This window comes from Silurus aristotelis (genome assembly GCF_946808225.1).
Source record: "Silurus aristotelis genome assembly, chromosome: 21".
In the NCBI taxonomy this organism is placed as follows: domain Eukaryota; kingdom Metazoa; phylum Chordata; class Actinopteri; order Siluriformes; family Siluridae; genus Silurus; species Silurus aristotelis.
In genome coordinates this window covers 812,555-832,458 of record NC_139594.1, presented here as the reverse complement: position 1 = coordinate 832,458, position 19,904 = coordinate 812,555, and the positions used below count along the sequence as shown (strand labels likewise).

The window sequence follows — 19,904 nt, the reverse complement described above, 5'->3', positions numbered from 1 at the left end:
CAGTTCCGCCAGCCGTCTCTCAAACGCTCTCTCATGCCCTACTTCCTCCTCACTCAGGGTAACTCGTACTTTTTCTCTTTCTCGCGCTCTCTCTCGCTCTCTCTCTCTCTCTCTCTCTCTCTATCACTCAACCAGGCACTACAGAAACATTTTATATTATAAAAATATGATAAAAACAAGGCTGTGTGTGTGTGTGTGTGCTCATACACTTACAGCGGTGAGGACTGGAAACTTGGCGAAGTTTAATCAGGTCCTGGATCAGTTTGGAGAGAAGTTTCAGACCGACGGGACGTACACGCTCATCATCCGTCTGAGACACAACGTCATTAAAACCGGTGAGTGTGTGTGTGAGAAAGGGAGAGGGAGAGGGAGGAGGATAGAGAGGGGGGGGGGAGCACAGACTATAACCTTTAATATCTCTTTGTGATCATCACACATTTGCTTATCTGGATCTACTTGTTAATTTCACACACACTGTATAACTCTATATAAATCACACACACTGTATAACTCTATATATAAATTACACACACTGTATAACTCTATAAATCACACACACACTGTATAACTCTATATATAAATCACACACACACACTGTATAACTCTATATATAAATCACACACACACACTGTATAACTATATATAAATCACACACACACACTGTATAACTCTATATATAAATTACACACACACACTGTATAACTCTATATATAAATTACACACACACACTGTATAACTCTATATATAAATCACACACACATACTGTATAACTCTATATATAAATCACACACACACTGTATAACTATATATATAAATCACACACACACACTGTATAACTCTATATATAAATTACACACACTGTATAACTCTATAAATCACACACACACTGTATAACTCTATATATAAATCACACACACACACTGTATAACTCTATATATAAATCACACACACACACTGTATAACTATATATAAATCACACACACACACTGTATAACTCTATATATAAATTACACACACACACTGTATAACTCTATATATAAATTACACACACACACTGTATAACTCTATATATAAATCACACACACATACTGTATAACTCTATATATAAATCACACACACATACTGTATAACTATATATATAAATCACACACACATACTGTATAACTATATATATAAATCACACACACACTGTATAACTATATAAATCACACACACACTGTATAACTCTATATAAATCACACACACACACACACACACACACACTGTATAACTCTATATAAATCACACACACACTGTATAACTCTATATAAATCACACACACACACACACACACACACTGTATAACTCTATATAAATCACACACACACTGTATAACTCTATATATAAATTACACACACACACTGTATAACTCTATATAAATTACACACACACACACTGTGTAACTCTATATATAAATCACACACACTGTATAACTCTATATATAAATCACACGCACACTATAACTCTATATATAAATCACACACACACACTGTATAACTATATATAAATCACACACACACACTGTATAACTCTATATATAAATCACACACACACTGTATAACTCTATATATAAATTACACACACACACTGTATAACTCTATATATAAATCACACACACACTGTATAACTCTATATATAAATCACACACACACACTGTATAACTCTATATAAATCACACACACTGTATAACTCTATATATAAATTACACACACTGTATAACTCTATATATAAATCACACACACACACTGTATAACTCTATATATAAATCACACACACACACTGTATAACTCTATATATAAATCACACACACACACTGTATAACTCTATATAAATCACACACACACACTGTATAACTCTATATATAAATCACACACACACACACTGTATAACTCTATATATAAATCACACACACACACTGTATAACTCTATATATAAATTACACACACACACACTGTATAACTCTATATATAAATCACACACACATACTGTATAACTATATATATAAATCACACACACACTGTATAACTATATAAATCACACACACACTGTATAACTCTATATAAATCACACACACACACACACACACACACACTGTATAACTCTATATAAATCACACACACACTGTATAACTCTATATATAAATTACACACACACACTGTATAACTCTATATAAATTACACACACACACTGTGTAACTCTATATATAAATCACACACACTGTATAACTCTATATATAAATCACACGCACACTATAACTCTATATATAAATCACACACACACACTGTATAACTATATATAAATCACACACACACACTGTATAACTCTATATATAAATCACACACACACACTGTATAACTCTATATATAAATCACACACACACACTGTATAACTCTATATATAAATTACACACACACACTGTATAACTCTATATATAAATCACACACACACACTGTATAACTCTATATATAAATCACACACACACACTGTATAACTCTATATATAAATTACACACACACACTGTATAACTCTATATATAAATTACACACACACACTGTATAACTCTATATAAATTACACACACATACTGTATAACTCTATATACAAATTACACACACACACTGTATAACTCTATATATAAATCACACACACTATAACTCTATATATAAATTACACACACACACTGTATAACTCTATATATAAATTACACACACACACTGTATAACTCTATATATAAATTACACACACTGTATAACTCTATATATAAATCACACACACTGTATAACTCTATATATAAATTACACACACACACTGTATAACTCTATATATAAATTACACACACACACTGTATAACTTTATATATAAATTACACACACACACTGTATAACTTTATATATAAATTACACACACACACTGTATAACTCTATATATAAATTACACACACACACTGTATAACTCTATATATAAATCACACACACACACTGTATAACTCTATATATAAATCACACACACACACTGTATAACTCTATATATAAATCACACACACACACTGTATAACTCTATATATAAATCACACACACACACTATAACTATATATAAATCACACACACACACTGTATAACTCTATATATAAATCACACACACACACTGTATAACTCTATATATAAATCACACACACACACTGTATAACTTTATATAAATCACACGCACACACTGTATAACTCTATATATAAATTACACACACACACTGTATAACTCTATATATAAATTACACACACACACTGTATAACTCTATATATAAATCACACACACTGTATAACTCTATATATAAATCACACGCACACTAACTCTATATATAAATCACACACACACACTGTATAACTATATATAAATCACACACACACACTGTATAACTCTATATATAAATCACACACACACTGTATAACTCTATATATAAATTACACACACACACTGTATAACTCTATATATAAATCACACACACACACTGTATAACTCTATATATAAATCACACACACTATAACTCTATATATAAATTACACACACACACTGTATAACTCTATATATAAATTACACACACTGTATAACTCTATATATAAATCACACACACTGTATAACTCTATATATAAATTACACACACACACTGTATAACTCTATATATAAATTACACACACACACTGTATAACTTTATATATAAATTACACACACACACACACACACTGTATAACTCTATATATAAATTACACACACACACACTGTATAACTCTATATATAAATCACACACACTGTATAACTCTATATATAAATTTCACACACACACTGTATAACTCTATATATAAATCACACACACACTGTATAACTCTATATATAAATTACACACACACACTGTATAACTCTATATATAAATCACACACACACACTGTATAACTCTATATATAAATCACACACACACACTGTATAACTCTATATATAAATCACACACACACACTGTATAACTCTATATATAAATCACACACACACACTGTATAACTCTATATATAAATCACACACACACACTGTATAACTCTATATATAAATCACACACACACACTGTATAACTCTATATATAAATCACACACACACACTGTATAACTCTATATATAAATCACACACACACACTGTATAACTCTATATATAAATCACACACACACACTGTATAACTTTATATAAATCACACGCACACACTGTATAACTCTATATATAAATTACACACACTCGTACATATCAGTTATTATACAAATATGCCATAATTAATTTTGCAGAATTTTAAGTTCTTATTTGTTTTATTAAAGTTATATAAAGTAGATCAGACCTGGGCAAACTACGGCCCGTGGGCCACATCCGGCCCTTTGTATGTCCCTGTCCGGCCCGCGTGAGGCCAATCATAAATTACAGGGATGCACCGAAAATTCGGCCACTGAACATTTTCGGCCGAAATGCCTAAATCACCGAAACAACACGACAGAAACACAATTGTAATGACGCAATAAAAAAGCGCAGCAGCACACGGGTATCTGGATAAGAGCAACATGTCTGCGGTGTGAGGAGAGCGATGTGCAGAACATGCAATGCTGAATTTCAAGAGGGGGTGTATCTGCAAAGAGTTTCTCCAAGTCGGGTTTAATTTATCACCTAAAATCCAAACATCCCGATTGCCTTCTAAATATGAGAAGAACGCGGCGCAGAAAAGTAAAGTGAATCTGAGCATGCGCACTCCGTTTGTAGAGGACGTTTTTGAAAAGGCAGGAAAGTTTTTCAGTGATTGTGCCGAGGCAAAAGGCAAAACACAAAAACTTCTGGACTTCATTGCTTTAGATCAGTGGTCTTCAGTGGATCAGTGGTCTCCAGTGGATCGACGGGTTGATCTTTAAAACATTCCCTGTGGATCCCGAAAATAATAATGATTATAATATAATATTATTTATTACACGTTTTTTTTTAATGCTGTAGATTAGAACGTTCCATTCACTTGAATGGGTTTCCAAACGTTCGGCGGTCAATTATTTTCCTTTAACAGAGCCGCTGCTAATAATAATTGACTGCTGCCTGTCTGTCAATATTATGAATGGTAACAAATAAATAACAATAATTTATACAAACACTTTTATTTATTTTTAGTAATTTATTTATTCTTTGAACTGCAATGCATTGATTTTAGTGAGGTGAGTACACACTCTTAGCACAAATGCAATGGTTCTAATAATTGACAATGTTTTCTTTCGGTTTTCAGTTTTGGCCTTGGTTTCCTCATTTTTGGTTTTTGGTTTCGGCCAAGAATTTTCATTTCGGTGCCTCCCTAAAATATTATTGTTGGTGTGGTCCTCTGACACAATTCAGGTTTCTCATGTGGCCTCTTGTAAAAATTACTGTCCCACCCCTGGAGTAGACCAAACACACAAACGCATGTGTATTAAATTCGTATGTACACATCTTGTTTGATTACATTACTATACTTATAATACTATAATATAACGTTTTTGTTTTTTTTACAAAAACAATTGTATTAAATACAATGAGCTAAAATCGAAACTAATGCCATAAAGTTATTGTGTGTGTGTGTGTGTGTGTTTGTGTGTGTTTGTGTGTGTGTGTTTGTGTGTGTGTGTGTGTGTAGGTGTGAGGATGATCAGCTTGTCGTATTCGCGGATCTCTCTGGCTGATATCGCTCAGAAACTGCAGCTGGACAGTCCTGAGGATGCAGAGTTCATCGTAGCAAAGGTCTCGCACACACACGCACACTTAGCATGAGATACGTGTGAATACAGACCACCCGACATTATGGTCTAATATTGTGTGTGTGTGTGTAGGCAATCCGTGACGGAGTGATCGAGGCCAGTATAAACCACGAGAAGGGCTACATCCAGTCCAAGGAGACGATGGACATCTATGGCACTCGGGAGCCTCAGCTGGCCTTCCACCAGAGGATCTCCTTCTGCCTGGACATCCACAACATGTCCGTCAAGGTAGGACAGACTGACCGTGTGTGTGTGTGTGTGTGTGTGTGTGTGTGTGTGAGAGAGATCAGTTCTGTTCACTCAGGGGTGTGTATACTTTCCCACAGGCAATGAGATTCCCACCCAAGGCCTACAACAAGGACCTGGAATCTGCAGAGGTACGGGAATAACGCACTCGCACTCATAACTTCCTGATAAACAGAAACCTTTTGGCATTGGAGGAAGTAGAGCATTAGTAAAGTAATCCACCGCTGTTGTAGGAGCAGCTTTACAGAGAACATCTGAGAAAACGTGAGTCACAGATCAGACATGTTGAAACGTGTGTGTGTGTGTGTGTGTGTGTGTGCGCAGGAACGCAGGGAGCGGGAGCAGCAGGATCTGGAGTTTGCTAAAGAAATGGCTGAGGATGATGATGACAGTTTCCCATAAATTCACATCATCTCTTTAATTATTTTCTTGTTTGTTTGTTGCTGATGTTTTTTTTTTTGTTTATTTTCACTTATTTTGCCGTGTAGTAAACCGTTCTGCACCAGTCGCTCCTTTCTGTCTGGATTAAAGAAAAGTCACACACAGCCACAATATTTATGATTAAATCTACTGGATCACACACACACACACACACACACACACACACACACACACACAGTGTTAATAGATGTGTTTACAGCCTCAGTTGTGACCCAATGAGTGTATAACTGCAGAAAAAGTGTGAGTGCACCGTGAACTCCATCAAAACACTTATTACAGATTATAAACATCAACTGCAAGAATTCACCCTAAAAAATGTTCCTCGACCTTCTAACCCCCTCTTCATAATCCTCTGGAACATCAAAAGAATCCTAAGCCACATCGATGTTTATCACTTTTATCATTAATAAAATGAAAACATCCATATGGTTATTTTTTGAGGCCAAACTCTGGACCCTCCAGCCGTCTCATGATTATTTCATAACAAAGGGGAAAAAAAGCTGACGTCTTCTGCACACGATGAAACGGTGACTTGCTGCCTATGATGTCATCCGCTTTAGTAGAGAAATGAGGTAGTGAGTAACAGTGACTTGTGTGCACACTTTGGATATTTATTATTAACTAATGTTTCAGGAAGTGAGTCGATGGTGTCATATAAACTACAGGATGTAATTAACAGCCCTGAACAGCCCTAATAACCCCATCAGCTTCCCCTGATCACCAGCTCATACGTCATCCTGCCCCAGGACCCCGGTGTGGAGCAACACACCCCACATTCTGCATTCATGCCACTTCTGCAAAACGACACACACCTCCACGTGGTGATGCAAGCGATTATGATTCAGTGTAGGAATAAACGGTGCTTTTCTACAAAGAACATTTCACTGTTTTTCTCTTTAATTACAAATGTTAATGGGTTTGTTTAAATTACCAGGTTATTGGAGCCGCATTTAAAGTTCACACAGACAGCAGATAATCTGCTTTTAGCAAGTAATACTGGATTATTCTACCAGTAAGAGGAACTAATAAAGGTAATATAGTAACTAAGTATAGTAGTTAATACAATTTTATATATTATAGGTTTTTTAGAGACACAAACATGTTCCTTCTTTTTCTGTACATTAACTTTCTCAGCATCTGGACACTTTATTTCTCCAGACATTCAGCTGAAACTCTTTGCTGTGTCTCGTAAAACTCCAGAGATGTTCTTTACTAGATGGAGATTTTCTTCTTCATCTCAGAGCAGATCAGTAGGATTGAGGTTTGGTGTCTGGGCAGGTGGTTCCATGATAAATCACTCCAGACGTCTGTCTGCTCTCTAAATAACGTACAGAACTCAGACGTGCGCTTCATCTCATCGTCTTGTTGTACGTTGAAGTCGCTTCCGGTCAGCCGCAGTCCAGACAGAACTGCACCCCAAACCATTAAACTTCCACCTCCACGTGGGGGTGAGGGCATCTGATCACATCTTCTCTCCTCTTTTCCTTCTTACACAAGTTCTTCTGGTGAAAACAAAAATGTCTCATTTGGGTCCAACAGAACTTCATCCACTCGTTCGTTGTCACATTACTGTGTGTTTTTTGCATAAAAACAAGAAACATGCCTGTCTCTCAAAAACCATAAAAAACTATGTGCTTAAAAAAGCACATCTAGCAGAATACAGAAATTCCCTCAACCCTGATCTGTAATTGAGATAATGGTGATATAGTCGTATGATAAAAGCCATTCTCAAGAGTCATTTAACTTTGTTTTGATACTGTTAGTGTTCAATTGTAATAAAATAGAGATTATGAGGTTATAATAAAAGAAATGTAAAAATAAATTGAAACGTTAAAGTATGGCATTTCATAATAACTCGGTAAATATATAATATAAAAATAAATATAATTAGAAGATAATAAGTGTGGTAGAATGAGAGGGTTATAATAAAGTTCATCAACTTTTAAACATTACAGCTGATGCATTTATTCCATCAAACTGAAAACCTTCATTATTTAATTTGTTTATTTAGTGATGTTCCTTCTCCCATCATAACTGATCGTAGTTGTATGAAGACAAAACTATTGTATGCTCTAATACATTAACTTCATTACTGTTTATTTATTTACAGCTTTATATATCTACAACATTCTATACTCTATCACTGTACTACAATTTGCCCTGATAATACTGTAATAAATAACCCTATACCCTCTATGGTAAAGGTATTGGGACACCCGCACATAAGATTGTTGTTTTTTTGTTTTTGTGACGTCCCATTCCTACAACAGTGTTTTAGTGCCATGTAAAAAAAAAAAGTATACAAAATCTATGATTATTACAATGCCGTTTTACAATCCACATTTAGTCCATATGTGCTGTTATATTAAGCTCCACTCTTCTGGGAAGATCTTTCACCAGATTCTGGCGTGTGCTTGTGAAGATTTATTCAGCCATAAGGGTGTTAGTAAAGTCAGGTACTGATGTAGGTGAGATGGGGAGGCCTGGGGTGCAGTCAGTGTTCACATTCATTCATGTTTAACAGGTTTGAGGTCAGAGATTTATAACGGGAGATCTTCTACTCCAAACCATGGAAAATATCTTCATAGAGCTGGCTTTGTGCACAGGAGCATTGTCATGCTGTAACAGGTTTGGGGTCTCCTAGTTCAAGTAAGGGCAAAATTTTATGCTCCTGCATCCAGAGACTTCCGAAACAATTAATATAGTAAATGCAAGCTGTTATAAAGAAAGTGTAGAGTAGTGTAGAGTAGAGTAGTGTAGAGTAGTGTAGAGTAGAGTAGTGTAGAGTAGAGTAGTGTAGAGTAGAGTAGTGTAAAGTAGTGTAGAGTAAAGTAGAGTAGAGTAAAGTAGTGTAGAGTGGTGTAGAGTAAAGTAGAGTAGAGTAGAGAAGTGTAGAGTAAAGTAGTGTAGAGTAGAGTAGAGTAGTGTAGAGTAAAGCAGTGTAGTGTAGAGGAGAGTAGTGTAGAGTAGAGTAGTGTAGAGTAGTGTACAGTAGAGTAGTGTAGAGTGGAGTAGTTTAGTGTAGAGTAGTGTAGAGTAGTGTAGAGTAGTGTAGGGTAGAGTAGAGTAGTGTAGAGTAGTGTAGGGTAGAGTAGTGTAGGGTAGAGTAGAGTAGTGTAGAGTAGAGTAGTGTAGAGTAGAGTAGAGTAGTGTAGAGTAGAGTAGAGTAGAGTAGTGTAGAGTAGTGTAGGGTAGAGTAGAGTAGTGTAGAGTAGAGTAGTGTAGTGTAGAGTAGTGTAGAGTAGAGTAGTGTAGGGTAGAATAGAGTAGTGTAGAGTAGTGTAGGGTAGAGTAGAGTAGAGTAGTGTAGAGTAGAGTAGTGTAGTGTAGAGTAGTGTAGAGTAGAGTAGTGTAGGGTAGAATAGAGTAGTGTAGAGTAGTGTAGGGTAGAGTAGAGTAGAGTAGAGTAGAGTAGAGTAGTGTAGAGTAGTGTAGGGTAGAGTAGTGTAGGGTAGAGTAGAGTAGAGTAGTGTAGAGTAGAGTAGTGTAGAGTAGAGTAGTGTAGGGTAGAGTAGTGTAGAGTAGTGTAGGGTAGAGTAGAGTAGAGTAGTGTAGAGTAGAGTAGAGTAGTGTAGAGTAGAGTAGTGTAGAGTAGTGTAGGGTAGAGTAGAGTAGTGTAGAGTAGAGTAGTGTACAGTAGTGTAGAGCAGTGTAGAGTAGAGTAGTGTAGTGTAGAGTAGTGTAGGGTAGAGTAGAGTAGTGTAGAGTAGTGTAGGGTAGAGTAGAGTAGAGTAGTGTAGAGTAGAGTAGAGTAGTGTAGAGTAGAGTAGTGTAGAGTAGTGTAGGGTAGAGTAGAGTAGTGTAGAGTAGAGTAGAGTAGAGTAGTGTAGAGTAGAGTAGAGTAGTGTAGAGTAGTGTAGGGTAGAGTAGTGTAGGGTAGAGTAGAGTAGTGTAGAGTAGAGTAGTGTAGAGTAGAGTAGTGTAGGGTAGAGTAGAGTAGTGTAGAGTAGTGTAGGGTAGAGTAGAGTAGAGTAGTGTAGAGTAGAGTAGAGTAGTGTAGAGTAGAGTAGTGTAGAGTAGTGTAGGGTAGAGTAGAGTAGTGTAGAGTAGAGTAGTGTACAGTAGTGTAGAGCAGTGTAGAGTAGAGTAGTGTAGTGTAGAGTAGTGTAGGGTAGAGTAGAGTAGTGTAGAGTAGTGTAGGGTAGAGTAGAGTAGAGTAGTGTAGAGTAGAGTAGAGTAGTGTAGAGTAGAGTAGTGTAGAGTAGTGTAGGGTAGAGTAGAGTAGTGTAGAGTAGTGTAGAGTAGAGTAGTGTAGAGTAGTGTAGTGTACAGTAGTGTAGAGCAGTGTAGAGTAGAGTAGTGTAGAGCAGTGTAGAGTAGAGTAGAGTAGAGTAGAGTAGAGAAGTGTAGAGTAAAGTAGTGTAGAGTAGAGTAGTGTAGAGTAAAGTAGTGTAGAGTAGAGTAGAGTAGTGTAGAGTAGAGTAGTTTAGTGTAGAGTAGTGTAGAGTAGTTTAGTGTAGAGTAGTGTAGAGTAGTGTAGTGTAGAGTAGTGTAGAGTAGTGTAGTGTAGAGTAGAATAGTGTAGTGTAGAGTAGAGTAGAGTAGTGTAGAGTAGTGTAGTGTAGAGTAGAGTAGTGTAGAGTAGTGTAGAGTAGAGTAGAGTAGTGTAGTGTACAGTAGAGTAGTGTAGAGTAGAGTAGAGTAGTGTAGAGTAGAGTAGAGTAGTGTAGAGTAGAGTAGAGTAGTGTAGTGTAGTGTAGAGTAGAGCAGTGTAGAGTAGAGTAGAGTAGTGTAGAGTAGAGTAGAGTAGAGTAGAGTAGAGTAGTGTAGAGTAGAGTAGAGTAGAGTAGAGTAGTGTAGTGTAGAGTGGAGTAGAGTAGTGTAGAGTAGAGTAGTGAAGAGTAGTGTAGTGTACAGTAGTGTAGAGCAGTGTAGAGCAGTGTAGAGTAGAGTAGTGTAGAGTAGAGAAGTGCAGAGTAGTGTAGAGTAGAGAAGTGTAGAGTAGTGTAGAGTAGAGTAGTGTAGAGTAGTGTAGAGTAGTGTAGTGTAGTGTAGAGTAGTGTAGCGTAGAGTAGTGTAGAGTAGAGTAGTGTAGAGTAAAGTAGAGTAGTTTAGTGTAGAGTAGTGTAGAGTAGTGTAGAGTAGTGTAGTGTAGAGTAGTGTAGAGTAGAGTAGTGTAGTGTAGTGTGGAGTAGAGTAGTGTAGAGTAGAGTAGAGTAGAGTAGAGTAGTGTAGAGTAGTGTAGAGTAGAGTAGAGTAGTGTAGAGTAGAGTAGTGTAGTGTGTAGAGTAGTGTAGAGTAGAGTAGTGTAGAGTAGAGTAGTGTAGAGTAGAGTAGAGTAGAGCAGTGTAAAGTAGAGCAGTGTAGAGTAGTGTAGTGTAGTGTAGAGTAGAGTAGTGTAGTGTAGAGTAGTGTAGAGTAGAGTAGAGCAGTGTAGAGTAGAGTAGAGCAGTGTAGAGTAAAGTAGAGCAGTGTAGAGCAGTGTAGAGTAGAGTAGAGTAGTGTAGAGTAGAGCAGAGTAGAGTAGAGCAGTGTAGAGTAGAGTAGTGTAGAGTAGTGAAGTGTAGTGTAGTGTAGAGTAGTGAAGTGTAGTGTAGAGTAGTGTAGTGTAGTGTAGAGTAGTGTAGAGTAGAGTAGTGTAGAGTAAAGTAGAGTAGTTTAGTGTAGAGTAGAGTAGTGTAGAGTAGTGTAGAGTAGAGTAGTGTAGTGTAGTGTACAGTAGTGTAGAGTACAGTAGTGTAGTGTAGTGTGGGGTAGAGTAGAGTAGAGTAGAGTAGTGTAGAGTAGAGTAGTGTAGAGTAGAGTAGTGTAGAGTAGAGTAGTGTAGAGTAGAGTAGAGTAGAGCAGTGTAGAGTAGAGCAGTGTAGAGTAGTGTAGTGTAGAGTAGAGTAGTGTAGTGTAGAGTAGTGTACAGTAGAGTAGAGCAGTGTAGAGTAGTGTAGAGCAGTGTAGAGTAGAGCAGTGTAGAGTAGTGTAGAGTAGTGTAGAGTAAAGTAGAGTAGTGTAAAGTTGAGTAGTGTAGAGTAGTGTAGAGTAGAGTAGAGTGGTGTAGTGTAGAGTAGTGTAGAGTAGAGTAGTGTAGAGTAGAGTAGTGTAGTGTAGAGTGGTGTAGAATAGAGTAATGTAGAGTAGTGTAGTGTAGAGTAGAGTAGAGCAGTGTAGAGTAGAGCAGTGTAGTGTAGAGTAGAGTAGTGTAGAGTACAGTAGTGTAGAGTAGAGTAGAGTAGAGTAGTGTAGTGTAGAGTAGAGTAGTGTAGAGTAGAGTAGTGTAGAGTAGAGTAGTGTAGAGTAGTGTAGAGTAGAGTAGAGTAGTGTAGAGTAGTGTAGAGTAGAGTAGTGTAGTGTAGAGTAGTGTAGAGTAGAGTAGTGTAGTGTAGTGTAGAGTAGAGTAGAGTGGAGTAGTGTAGTGTAGAGTAGAGTAGTGTAGTGTAGTGTAGAGTAGTGTAGAGTAGAGTAGTGTAGTGTAGAGTAGTGTAGTGTAGAGTAGAGTAGTGTAGTGTAGAGTAGTGTAGTGTAGAGTAGAGTAGTGTAGAGTAGAGTAGTGTAGAGTAGTGTAGTGTAGAGTAGAGTAGAGTAGTGTAGTGTAGAGTAGTGTAGAGTAGAGTAATGTAGTGTAGAGTAGAGCAGTGTAGAGTAGAGCAGTGTAGTGTAGAGTAGAGCAGTGTAGAGTAGTGTAGTGTAGAGTAGTGTAGTGTAGAGTAGTGTAGAGTAGAGTAGTGTAGTGTAGAGTAGAGTAGTGTAGAGTAGAGTAGAGTAGTGAAGAGTAGTGTAGAGTAGAGTAGTGTAGAGTAGAGTAGTGAAGAGTAGAGTAGAGTAGAGTAGTGTAGTGTAGAGTAGTGTAGAGTAGTGTAGAGTAGAGTAGTGTAGAGTAGTGTAGAGTAAAGTAGTGTAGAGTAGAGTAGACTAGTGTAGAGTAGAGTAGTGTAGAGTAGAGTAGAGTAGTTTAGAGTAGAGTAGTGTAGAGTACAGTAGTGTAGAGTAGAGTAGTGTAGAGTAGAGTAGAGTAGAGTAGAGTAGTGTAGAGTAGTGTAGTGTAGTGTAGAGTAGAGTAGAGTAGTGTAGTGTAGTGTAGTGTAGAGTAGTTTAGAGTAGTGTAGAGTAGAGTAGAGTAGTGTAGTGTAGAGTAGAGTAGTGTAGTGTAGTGTAGAGTAGTGTAGAGTGGAGTTGTGTAGAGTAGAGTAGTGTAGAGTAGTGTAGAGTAGAGTAGAGTACAGTAGTGTAGAGTAGTGTAGAGTAGAGTGGAGTAGTGTAGAGTAAAGTGGAGTAGTGTAGAGTAGTGTAGAGTAGTGTAGTGTAGAGTAGTGTAGAGTGGAGTGAAGTAGTGTAGTGTAGAGTAGAGTAGTGTAGAGTAGTGTAGAGTAGTGTAGAGTAGTGTATTGTAGAGTAGAGTAGTGTAGAGTAGAGTAGTGTAGAGTAGAGTAGAGTAGTGTAGAGTAGAGTAGAGTAGAGTAGAGTAGTGTAGAGTAGAGTAGTGTAGTGTAGAGTAGAGTAGAGTAGTGTGGAGTAGAGTAGTGTAGAGTAGTGTAGAGTAGTGTAGAGTAGTGTAGAGTAGAGTAGAGTAGTGTAGAGTAGTGTAGAGTAGAGTAGTGTCGAGTAGAGTAGTGTACAGTAGTGTAGTGTACAGTAGTGTAGAGCAGTGTACAGTAGAGTAGTGTAGAGTAGAGTAGTGTAGAGTAGAGTATTGTAGAGTAGAGTAGAGTAGAGTAGAGTAGTGTAGAGTAGAGTAGAGTAGTGTGGAGTAGAGTAGTGTAGAGTAGTGTAGAGTAGAGTAAAGTAGTGTAGAGTAGTGTAGAGTAGTGTCGAGTAGAGTAGTGTAGAGTGGTGTAGTGTACAGTAGTGTAGAGCAGTGTACAGTAGAGTAGTGTAGAGTAGAGTAGTGTAGAGTAGTGTAGAGTAGAGTAGTGTAGAGTAGAGTAGTGTAGAGTAGTGTAGTGTAGTGTAGAGTAGAGTAGTGTAGAGTAGTGTAGAGTAGAGTAGAGTAGAGTAGTGTAGAGTAGTGTAGAGTAGAGTAGTGTAGAGTAGTGTCGTGTAGTGTAGAGTAGTGTAGTGTAGAGTAGTGTAGAGTAGAGTAGTTTAGTGTAGAGTAGTGTAGAGTAGAGTAGAGTAGTGTAGAGTAGTGTAGAGTAGAGTAGAGTAGTGTAGAGTAGTGTAGAGTAGAGTAGTGTAGTGTAGAGTAGTGTAGAGTAGAGTAGTGTAGTGTAGAGTAGAGTAGAGTAGAGTGGAGTGGAGTAGTGTAGTGTACAGTAGAGTAGTGTAGTGTAGTGTAGAGTAGTGTAGAGTAGAGTAGTGTAGTGTAGTGCAGAGTAGTGTAGTGTAGAGTAGAGTAGTGTAGTGTAGAGTAGTGTAGTGTAGAGTAGAGTAGTGTAGAGTAGAGTAGTGTAGAGTAGTGTAGTGTAGAGTAGAGTAGAGTAGTGTAGTGTAGAGTAGTGTAGAGTAGAGTAATGTAGAGTAGAGTAATGTAGAGTAGTGTAGTGTAGAGTAGAGCAGTGTAGAGTAGAGCAGTGTAGTGTAGAGTAGAGCAGTGTAGAGTAGTGTAGAGTAGTGTAGTGTAGAGTAGTGTAGAGTAGAGTAGTGTAGAGTAGAGTAGAGTAGTGTAGAGTAGAGTAGAGTAGTGAAGAGTAGTGTAGAGTAGAGTAGTGTAGAGTAGAGTAGTGAAGAGTAGAGTAGAGTAGTGTAGTGTAGAGTAGTGTAGAGTAGTGTAGAGTAGAGTAGTGTAGAGTAGTGTAGAGTAAAGTAGTGTAGAGTAGAGTAGAGTAGAGTAGTGTAGAGTAGAGTAGTGTAGAGTAGAGTAGTTTAGAGTAGAGTAGTGTAGAGTACAGTAGTGTAGAGTAGAGTAGTGTAGAGTAGAGTAGAGTAGAGTAGAGTAGTGTAGAGTAGTGTAGAGTAGTGTAGTGTAGAGTAGAGTAGTGTAGTGTAGAGTAGAGTACTGTAGTGTAGTGTAGTGTAGAGTAGTTTAGAGTAGTGTAGAGTAGAGTAGAGTAGTGTAGTGTAGTGTAGAGTAGAGTAGTGTAGTGTAGTGTAGAGTAGTGTAGAGTGGAGTTGTGTAGTGTAGAGTAGTGTAGAGTAGAGTAGAGTACAGTAGTGTAGAGTAGTGTAGAGTAGAGTGGAGTAGTGTAGAGTAAAGTGGAGTAGTGTAGAGTAGTGTAGAGTAGTGTAGTGTAGAGTAGTGTAGAGTGGAGTGGAGTAGTGTAGTGTAGAGTAGAGTAGTGTAGAGTAGTGTAGAGTAGTGTAGAGTAGTGTAGTGTAGAGTAGAGTAGTGTAGAGTAGAGTAGAGTAGAGTAGTGTAGAGTAGAGTAGAGTAGTGTAGAGTAGAGTAGTGTAGTGTAGAGTAGAGTAGAGTAGTGTGGAGTAGAGTAGTGTAGAGTAGTGTAGAGTAGTGTAGAGTAGAGTAGAGTAGTGTAGAGTAGTGTAGAGTAGAGTAGTGTCGAGTAGAGTAGTGTAGAGTAGTGTAGTGTACAGTAGTGTAGAGCAGTGTACAGTAGAGTAGTGTAGTGTAGAGTAGAGTAGTGTAGAGTAGAGTAGAGTAGAGTAGTGTAGAGTAGAGTAGAGTAGTGTGGAGTAGAGTAGTGTAGAGTAGTGTAGAGTAGAGTAAAGTAGTGTAGAGTAGTGTAGAGTAGAGTAGTGTCGAGTAGAGTAGTGTAGAGTGGTGTAGTGTACAGTAGTGTAGAGCAGTGTACAGTAGAGTAGTGTAGAGTAGTGTAGAGTAGAGTAGTGTAGAGTAGAGTAGTGTAGAGTAGTGTAGTGTAGAGTAGTGTAGAGTAGAGTAGAGTAGAGTAGAGTAGTGTAGAGTAGTGTAGAGTAGAGTAGTGTAGAGTAGTGTCGTGTAGTGTAGAGTAGTGTAGTGTAGAGTAGAGTAGTGTAGAGTAGAGTAGTTTAGTGTAGAGTAGTGTAGAGTAGTGTAGAGTAGAGTAGTGTAGAGTAGAGTAGTGTAGAGTAGTGTAGAGTAGGGTAGTGTAGAGTAGTGTAGAGTAGAGTACAGTAGAGTAGAGTAGAGTAGAGTAGTGTAGAGTAGAGTAGAGTAGTGTAGAGTAGAGAAGTGTAGAGTAGTGTAGAGTAGAGTAGTGTAGAGTAGAGTAGTGTAGAGTAGAGTAGTGTAGAGTAGAGTAGAGCAGTGTAGAGTAGAGCAGTGTAGAGTAAAGTAGTGTAGAGTAGAGTAGTGTAGAGTAGTGTAGAGTAGTGTAGTGTAGAGTAGTGTAGTGTAGAGTAGAGTAGTGTAGAGTAGAGTAGTGTAGAGTAGAGTAAAGTAGTGTAGAGTAGAGTAGTGTAGCGTAGTGTAGAGCAGTGTAGAGTAGAGTAGTGTAGAGTAGAGAAGTGTAGAGTAGTGTAGAGTAGTGTAGAGTAAAGTAGTGTAGAGTAGTGTGGAGTAGAGTAGTGTAGAGTAGTGTAGAGTAGTGTAGTGTAGAGTAGTGTAGTGTAGTGTAGAGTAGTGTAGAGTAGAGTAGTGTAGAGTAGAGTAGTGTAGAGTAAAGTAGAGTAGTTTAGTGTAGAGTAGTGTAGAGTAGAGTAGTGTAGAGTAGAGTAGTGTAGAGTAGTGTAGAGTAGTGTAGAGTAGAGTAGTGTAGAGTAGAGTAGTGTAGAGTAGAGTAGAGTAGTGTAGAGTAGTGTAGAGTAGTGTAGAGTAGAGTAGTGTAGAGTAGAGTGGAGTAGTGTAGAGTAGAGTAGTGTAGTGTAGAGTAGTGTAGTGTAGAGTAGTGTAGAGTAGAGTAGTGTAGAGTAGAGTAGAGTAGAGCAGTGAAGAGCAGAGTAGTGTAGAGTAGAGTAGTGTAAAGTAGTGTAGTGTAGTGTAGTGTAGAGTAGAGTAGTGTAGAGTAGAGTAGAGTAGTGTAGAGTAGAGTAGAGCAGTGTAGAGTAGAGCAGTGTAGAGTAGAGTAGAGCAGTGTAGAGTAGAGTAGTGTAGAGTAGTGTAGAGCAGTGTAGAGTAGTGTAGAGTAGTGTAGAGTAGAGTAGTGTAGAGTAGTGTAGAGTAGAGTAGTGTAGAGTAAAGTAGAGTAGTGTAGAGTAGTGTAGAGTAGTGTAGTGTAGTGTAGAGTAGAGTAGTGTAGTGTAGAGTAGTGTAGAGTAGAGTAGTGTAGAGTAGAGCAGTGTAGAGTAGTGTAGAGTAGAGTAGTGTAGAGTAGAGTAATGTAGAGTAGTGTAGTGTAGAGTAGAGTAGAGCAGTGTAGAGTAGAGCAGTGTAGTGTAGAGTAGAGTAGTGTAGTGTAGAGTAGAGTAGTGTGGAGTAGAGTAGTGTAGAGTAGTGTAGAGTAGTGTAGAGTAGCGTAGAGTAGCGTAGAGTAGTGTAGAGTAGTGTAGTGTAGAGTAGTGTAGAGCAGTGTAGAGTAGAGTAGTGTAGAGTAGAGTAGTGTAGAGTAGAGTAGTGTAGAGTAGTGTAGTGTACAGTAGTGTAGAGCAGTGTACAGTAGAGTAGTGTAGAGTAGAGTAGTGTAGAGTAGAGTAGAGTAGTGTAGAGCAAAGTAGTGTAGAGTAGTGTAGAGTAGAGTAGTGTAGTGTAGAGTAGAGTAGTGTAGAGTAGAGTAGTGTAGTGTAGTGTAGAGTAGAGTAGTGTAGAGTAGAGTAGTGTAGAGTAGAGTAGTTTAGTGTAGAGTAGTGTAGAGTAGTGTAGAGTAGTGTAGAGCAGTGTACAGTAGAGTAGTGTAGAGTAGAGTAGTGTAGAGTAGAGTAGAGAAGTGTAGAGTAGAGTAGTGTAGAGCAAAGTAGTGTAGAGTAGTGTAGAGTAGAGTAGTGTAGTGTAGAGTAGAGTAGTGTAGAGTAGAGTAGTGTAGTGTAGTGTAGAGTAGAGTAGTGTAGAGTAGAGTAGTGTAGAGTAGAGTAGTTTAGTGTAGAGTAGTGTAGAGTAGTGTAGAGTAGAGTAGAGTAGTGTAAAGTAGTGTAGAGGAGAGTAGAGTAGAGTAGTGTAGAGTAGTGTAGAGTAGTGTAGTGTAGAGTAGTGTAGTGTAGTGTAGAGTAGTGTAGAGTAGAGTAGAGTAGTGTAGAGTAGTGTAGAGTAGAGTAGAGTAGAGTAGAGTAGTGTAGAGTAGAGTAGTGTAGAGTAGAGTAGTGTAGAGTAGAGAAGTGTAGAGTAGTGTAGAGTAGAGTAGTGTAGAGTAGAGTAGTGTAGTTTAGAGTAGAGTAGAGTAGAGCAGTGTAGAGTAGAGTAGAGTAGTGTAGAGTAGAGTAGTGTAGAGTTGTGTAGTGTAGTGTAGAGTAGAGTAGTGTAGAGTAGAGTAGTGTAGAGTAGTGTAGAGTAGTGTAGAGTAGAGTAGTGTAGAGTAGTGTAGAGTAGTGTAGAGTAGAGTAGTGTAGTGTAGAGTAGTGTAGTGTAGTGTAGAGTAGAGTAGTGTAGTGTAGAGTAGAGTAAAGTAGTGTAGAGTAGTGTAGTGTACAGTAGTGTAGAGCAGTGTAGTGTAGAGCAGTGTAGAGTAGAGTAGTGTAGAGTAGAGAAGTGTAGAGTAGAGTAGTGTAGAGTAGTGTAGAGTAAAGTAGTGTAGAGTAGAGTAGTGTAGTGTAGAGTAGTGTAGAGTAGAGTAGTGTAGAGTAGAGTAGAGTAAAGTAGAGTAGAGTAGAGTAGTGTAGAGTAGTGTAGAGTAGAGTAGTGTAGAGTAGAGTAGTGTAGAGTAGAGTAGTGTAGAGTAGTGTAGTGTAGTGTAGAGTAGTGTAGAGTAAAGTAGTGTAGAGTAGAGTAGTGAAGAGTAGAGCAGTGTCGAGTAGAGTAGAGTAGTGTAGAGTAGTGTAGAGTAGTGTAGAGTAGAGTAGTGTAGAGTAGAGTAGTGTAGAGTAGTGTAGAGTAGTGTAGTGTAGTGTAGTGTAGAGTAGAGTAGTGTAGAGTAGAGTAGAGCAGTGAAGAGTAGAGTAGAGTAGAGTAGAGTAGAGTAGAGTAGTGTAGAGTAGAGTAGTGTAGAGTAGTGTAGTGTAGTGTAGTGTAGTGTAGAGTAGAGTAGTGTAGAGTAGAGTAGAGTAGTGTAGAGTAGAGTTGTGTAGAGTAGAGTAGTGTAGAGAATAGTAGAGCAGTGTAGAGTAGAGTAGAGCAGTGTAGAGTAGAGCAGTGTAGAGTAGTGTAGAGTAGTGTAGTGTAGTGTAGAGTAGTGTAGAGTAGAGTAGAGTAGTGTAGAGTAGAGTAGTGTAGAGTAAAGTAGAGTAGTGTAGTGTAGTGTAGAGTAGTGTAGAGTAGAGTAGTGTAGTGTAGAGTAGTGTAGAGTAGTGTAGAGTAGAGTAATGTAGAGTAGAGCAGTGTAGAGTAGAGCAGTGTAGAGTAGAGTAATGTAGAGTAGTGTAGTGTAGAGTGGAGTAGAGCAGTGTAGAGTAGAGCAGTGTAGTGTAGAGTAGAGTAGTGTAGAGTAGAGTAGAGCAGTGTAGTGTAGAGCAGAGTAGTGTAGTGTAGAGTAGTGTAGTGTAGAGTAGAGTAGTGTAGAGTAGAGTAGTGTAGAGTAGAGTAGTGTAGAGTAGAGTAGTGTAGAGTAGTGTAGAGTAGAGT

General features: G+C 38.0%; 2 protein-coding genes across 2 annotated transcripts in view; one reads left to right on the top strand and one right to left on the bottom strand.

Moving 5' to 3' along the window:
- psmd3 (proteasome 26S subunit, non-ATPase 3) overlaps positions 1-7,391 on the top strand; it is a 10,082-nt gene extending 2,691 nt beyond the window's left edge. Inside the window, 6 exon segments of the mRNA XM_083524177.1 lie at positions 4-58; positions 216-335; positions 5,707-5,810; positions 5,900-6,055; positions 6,154-6,204; positions 6,398-7,391. Coding sequence (XP_083380303.1) covers positions 4-58; positions 216-335; positions 5,707-5,810; positions 5,900-6,055; positions 6,154-6,204; positions 6,398-6,475 — 564 coding nt within the window. The 3' untranslated portion in view covers positions 6,476-7,391.
- Positions 1-19,904, bottom strand: part of LOC310716778 (suppressor of cytokine signaling 7-like) — a 192,561-nt gene that overhangs the window by 88,618 nt on the left and 84,039 nt on the right. The window lies entirely within an intron of this gene.